This window comes from Scyliorhinus torazame, chromosome 19, assembly GCF_047496885.1.
Source record: "Scyliorhinus torazame isolate Kashiwa2021f chromosome 19, sScyTor2.1, whole genome shotgun sequence".
Taxonomy (NCBI): domain Eukaryota; kingdom Metazoa; phylum Chordata; class Chondrichthyes; order Carcharhiniformes; family Scyliorhinidae; genus Scyliorhinus; species Scyliorhinus torazame.
Window position 1 is genome coordinate 71,930,816 of NC_092725.1, and position 6,000 is coordinate 71,936,815.

At 42.9% G+C, this 6,000-nt stretch overlaps 1 protein-coding gene across 1 annotated transcript in view; it reads left to right on the top strand.

Moving 5' to 3' along the window:
• parvg (parvin, gamma) overlaps window positions 1-3,473 on the top strand; it is a 70,699-nt gene extending 67,226 nt beyond the window's left edge. The window contains exon 13 of the mRNA XM_072484526.1: window positions 946-3,473. Within this exon, the coding sequence (XP_072340627.1) occupies window positions 946-1,019 (74 nt within the window). The 3' untranslated portion in view covers window positions 1,020-3,473. The remainder of the gene's footprint in view (window positions 1-945) is intronic.
• The last annotated feature ends 2,527 nt before the right edge of the window (window positions 3,474-6,000 follow it).

Sequence of the window (6,000 nt, forward strand, 5' to 3'; positions counted from 1 at the left end):
GGAAACTTTGGGGCGATCGATCGGCACATAGTGCCCGACTCGGGACGCAACAAGGCCGGGAAATCTCACGAGAGGCCTCTTGCGATGTTTACGATGCTCATTGCGCCTCGCGAGATCTAGGTTTCACCCTCAATGGGAGGAATCCAGATTGGCATATTCAAGTGAACAGTTACGCTCACTTGAATATGTCTGCTCTGGAACTACCCAAGGCACAGGATCGAACCACCTTGCCTTGGACACCTCCTAATTGTGGAACTAGATAAATAGGCAGCACTTCAGATTCTCCGATAGTATGGAGCAGATCTGTATTTTCATCCTCCGGGGCAACAATGTACATGCTGTCATTTGTCTTGACAGACACAAGATATTACAACGGTATTTAGCGAAAAACTCGGGAGTATTGTTTCAAGCCATTAGGGGACAAAGGGGCAAAAATATATATATATGTGCAACATCAAATTTAGATCAGGAAATCTTTATTCATGCAAAAAATAATTGTGACTTGGATTGGAAATTCGGGTCCAATAAGAGTTCTGAAAACTGTAGAGCCAGCTGGATGATTTGATTGGGGGACTGTGATATTTGGTGGTGTTTTTACCAAATAAACATTAACCAGGTCCCGGAGAATGGTTAACAAACAGACACATGAATTAATTTATTAAGGAGTTGAGAAGTTGGTAGCAGTATTACAATGTTGAAGAGTTTGTGTGCATGTCTGACATGTTTGCTTCCCTCACAGCGAGCCTGAATCACATGATACATTGCATCAGTTCCCCTCTGGTAATATATACAGAACACATAACCGTGTTCATTTAAATGTGCACCACAACAGTGGAAGTTTCTTTTCAATCAGTGAAGTTAAGATGGGCTCACTGGCCCCCTTTGTATTTACCTGATGATTAAACATTTGAAAAGAAAGCTTTTTTCTTCCCTGTCTCTCCACAGATATTGTAAATCTGGACAGCAAAGCCACAATCCGAATCTTGCACTGCTTATTTGCAAAGTACAAGGACAAGTGAATGAGTGCATAGCACTTGCCGGCAGCATGAAAGCAACATTCAAATGGGTTTATCGCAGAGGATCAATAGAGCAAAGAGAGAAAATGGTTTAAGGTTGTAATGCACAGAGGAGTGATTTAGAGATCCATGGAAGATCTGCTGAACAAATTCTTGAAACCACTACCTATTATATCTCTGCATAATTGGCAGACATAATCAGGCAGAACATTTTATAAAAAATGCTGAGTTTTAATAATTTGTGCTTTGTAAATATAACAACGATTCGGTGGGCTTACATTGTAATTAAAAAAACGTCCTGGTTGATTGTAAAGAAATTAAGCTGTGCTCATTAAGCATCGAATAACATTTTACGACAAAATGTAACTATTTCTGTCCTCCTTTACACTTGCACTCTGGTTGCTAAAGCTATCAATAAGATTTAACAAGCCCCTGTGCATTCCCATACCAGCCTCCCCGAACAGGCGCCGGAATATGGCGACTAGGGACCTTTCACAGTAACTTCATTGAAGCCTACTTGTGACAATAAGTGATTATTATTATTATTGCTTCTGCTGAAATAATCTTAACAGTAGCATGTGCCAGTGAAGTGTTCTTAAAGTGATATTGTTGTCCAGCTGGGCAGATAACCAATTATACAGACTGTGTGGCTTCTATACATCCAAAGTGGGCAGCACGGTAGCACAGTGGTTAGCACTGTTGCTTCACAGTGCCAGGGTCCTAGGTTCGATTCCCGCTTGGGTCACTGTTTATGCGGAGTCTGCACATTCTCCCCGTGTCTGCGTGGGTTTTCTCCAGGTGGTCTAGTTTCCTCCCACAGTCCAAAGATGTGCAGGTTAGGTGGATTGCCCATGCTAAATTGCCCTTGGGTTAGCTGGGGTTGCTGGGTTATAGGGATAGGGTCGAGGTGTGGGTTTAAGTAGGGTGCTCTTTCCAAGAGCCGGTGCAGACTCGATGGGCCGAATGGCCTCCTTATGCATTGTAAATTCTATGATTCTATGATTCAAACACTAAAGTGCCATCAATCATTAAAAATAATCATTCCCACTGAGTTGTTTGGTTGCCTCAGCAAGTGAATGTATCGACTGGAATGGAACACAAGAAGAAGGATCCAACTTTGATTTGAGGCCGGTGCCGGGTTAGTTTAGCTAGCATACTAATAGGAATGACAGCATTAGCCAGGGAGAGAAAGTCGGCTTCTGCATCTAATTAGCACCCCCTGCTAAGTGCTGAAAGATGTGCTTATGGAAATCAGGTAAGGACAAGATGAAACTCGGCTATGAAGTTCCTATCCCCCACACCGGGAATAGTCTGCCAGCACTAATTGTCTGGACTCACAGATGAAGCAGAACCACGGCCACCAACACTCATTGTGGTGTATCGCAGCGTGAGTATCAGACGATGAGAGGGAGAAAGCCACTATTACTAATAGTGATGAATAATCAATGCAGTTACTTTATTGTAATCTTCTCTGGAGTTCCTTTCTTGCGAGAGTTGAAAATTTCATGAAGAAACTTCAGTCAGAATGTTGGACTCTTGTTTGTTTGAAGCTGTTTTTATCAAAAAAAGAACAGAAAAAATTACAGCACAGGAACATTTTGGTGCAGTCTTGCATTCACTAGAATGAGAGATGAAATGGGGGAGTTTTGAGTAATATGCTGTGATTTGAAATCGCCCATTGTCAAAAATAGGCAATCTTTTATTATGAACAACCCTCACAAATGTGCTACAGTTTCAGTGACAAGACTCCCCACTCCATTGCCCCAATGGTGAAGGCTAACTGACCCTGTACATTCTTTTTGTGAGGTTCCTGAAATACAGACATTTTAGTGCTGTGGACCCATGTCCACTGCAAACTGAGTTTTAATGATAATCTTTATTGTTACAAGTAGGCTTCCATGAACACTGCACTGAAGTTACTGTGATAAGCCCCTAGTCGCCACATTCCGGCGCCTGTTCGGGTACACTGAGGGAGAATTCAGAATGTCCAATTCACCTAACAAGCACGTCTTACGGGACTTGTGGGAGGGAACCGGAGCACCCGGAGGAAACCCACACAGACACGGGGAGAACATGCAGACTCCGCCCAGGCAGTGACCCAAGCCGGGAATCGAACCTGGGACCCTGGCGTTGTGAAGAAACAGTGCGAACCATTGTGCTACAGCGCCGCCCATTTTGATCATATTTGTATTACTTGTTGGAACTCACACCTCCAGATGGAAACTTCCATTTCATTAATATGAACTTGGTTTGAGCCTGGTTTCAAAAAGAATATCGCAATGCTGTCAACCATTGTATTATTCAGACCTCATGTATATTCTACGGGAATAATTTCCTGAAAAGATCTCCATACAATTTAATGCTGTTGCAATGGAAGAGCGTTTAGACCAGTAATTTCTCATGGCACCCTGCTGTAATTAGCATATCATTATAAAGCATGGACCTTGCCTTGTTTTCTTTCCCAGCAGTTTTGTTGCCTTTTTTAATGTGCTCGTAAAATAATAGATCCCGCCTCATGAACAACAACAAATTGAACCTGAAACAAAAGTTTACAATGGCACTTCAGCCAAAACAGTGTTCAGCCTGTGAATAATCGGGTAATTTCCATATTTTTTTCATAAGAGTATTTTTAATAAGACCTAAAATGGAAACTATAGTAGTTGGGAGTCTGGTGATTTGCTTAGTCAGATTGTTTGTCTTCTATGGATCAGAAAAGATTCAAGAACTTTACTTACCAATAAACTGTACCTGATCATGGGTAGGTGTGACCTGGACAAGATCTGACCATGGCCCATTAGAGTGGAAGAAAATATTCCCTAACATTTTCCCATTAATTAAGGAAAATAGGTGGATATTGACTGTAATCAATGGTATTTCTATGGTCCATACCCTGCTTTATGCTTATTGGAGAGGTCAGAGATGCATGGCTTGTTATAATCCTGAGATGTATACTGCTCCTGTTCACCCTCATAATCTTGGAGACCTCTATCAGACCGCCCCTCAACCTCCGTCGTTCCAGACAGAACAAACCGAGTTTATCCAATCTCTCCTCATAGCTAATGCCCTTCATACCAAGCAACATCCTGGTAAACCTCTTCTGTACCCCCTGCAAAGCCTCCACATACTTCTGGTAGTGTGGCGACCAGAATTGAACATTATATTCCAAGTGTGGCCTAACAGGTTAACGTATAGGTTCAGTCGGCAGTTAGGAAGACAAATGCAATGTTAGCATTCATGTCGAGAGTGTGGAATTTGCATATTCTTCCCGTGTCTGCATGGGTTTCACCTCTACAACACAAAGTTTTGCAGGTTAGGTGGATTGGCCATGCTAAATTGCCACTTAATTGGAAAAAAAAGCATTCATTGCGAGAGGGATAGAATACAAAAGCAGGGATGTACTTCTGAGGTTGTATGAGACTTTGGTTAGACCCCATTTGGAGTATTGTGAGCAGTTTAAGCCCTGTATCTAAGGAAGGATGTGCTAGTGTTGGAGAGGGTCCAAGGAGTTCACAAGAATGATCCCTGGAATGAAGTGCTTGTCATATGAGGAACAGTTAAGGACTCTGGGTCTGTACTCGTTGGAGTTTAGAAGGATGAGGGGGGGATCTTATTGAAACTTACAGGATACAGGCCTCCTGTATAGAGTGGAGGTGAAGAGGATGTTTCCACTTGTAGGAGAAACTGGAACCAGAGGGCACAGCCTCAGATTGAAGGGACGATTCTTTAAAACAGAGATGAGCAATTTCTTCAGCCAGAGGGTGGTAAATCTGTGGAACACTTTGCCGCAGAAGGCTGTGGAGGCCAAAACATTGAGTGTCTTTCAGACAGGGATAGATAGGTTCTTGATTAATAAGGCATCAGGAGTTATGGGGAGAAGGTAGGAGAATGGGGATGAGAAACATATCAGCCATGATTGAATTGCGGAGCAGACCTGATGGGCCGAGTGGCCTAATTCTGCTCCTATGTCTTATGGTCTTACAGGATAAGTGAGTGGGCAAAAATCTAGCAAATGGAGTATAGAACATAGAACAGTACAGCACAGAACAGGCCCTTCGGCCCTCGATGTTGTGCCGAGCATTGTCCGAAACCAAGATCAAGCTATCTCACTCCCTGTCATTCTGGTGTGCTCCATGTGCCTATCCAATAACCGCTTGAAAGTTCCTAAAGTGTATAAAGTAGTTATACCCCCTTGTAACAGCTACATCCACCCGAGGAAATAGTCTCTGAATGTCCACTCTATCTATCCTCCTCATCATCTTATAAAACTCTATTAAGTCGCCTCTCATCCTCCTCCGCTCCAAAGAGAAAAGCCCTAACTCCCTCAACCTTTCCTCATAAGACCTATCCTGCAAACCAGGCAGCATCCTGGTAAATCTCCTTTGCACCCTTTCCAATGCTTCCACGTCCTTCTTATTGTGAGGTGACCAGAACTGCACACAACACTCCAAATGTGGTCTCACCAGGGTCATGTACAGCTGCAGCATAACCACGTGGCTCTTAAACTCAAGCCCCCTGTTAATAAACGCTAACACACTATAGGCCTTCTTCACGGCTCTATCCACTTGAGTGGCAACCTTCAGAGATCTGTGGACATGAACCCCAAGATCTCTCTGTTCCTCCACATTCCTCAGAACCCTGCCGTTGACCCTGTAATCCGCATTCAAAATTTTTCTACCAAAATGAATCACCTCGCACTTATCAGGGTTAAACTCCAGCTGCCATTTTTCGGCCCAAATTTGTCCATTTTGGCAGGAAGAATAAAAAAAGTAATTTATTATCTAAATGGTGACAGATTGCACACCTCTGAGATGCAGAGGGATCACCAAAGGTTAGCGTGCAAGTACAGCAAGCAATTAGGGCAGCTATTAGAATGTTGTTTATTATGAGAGGAATTGAATGAAAAGTAGGGAGGTTATGCTTCAGTTATATAGTTATGCAGGGCATTGGTGAACCCACATCTCGAGTAATGGTTCCTTATTTAAGG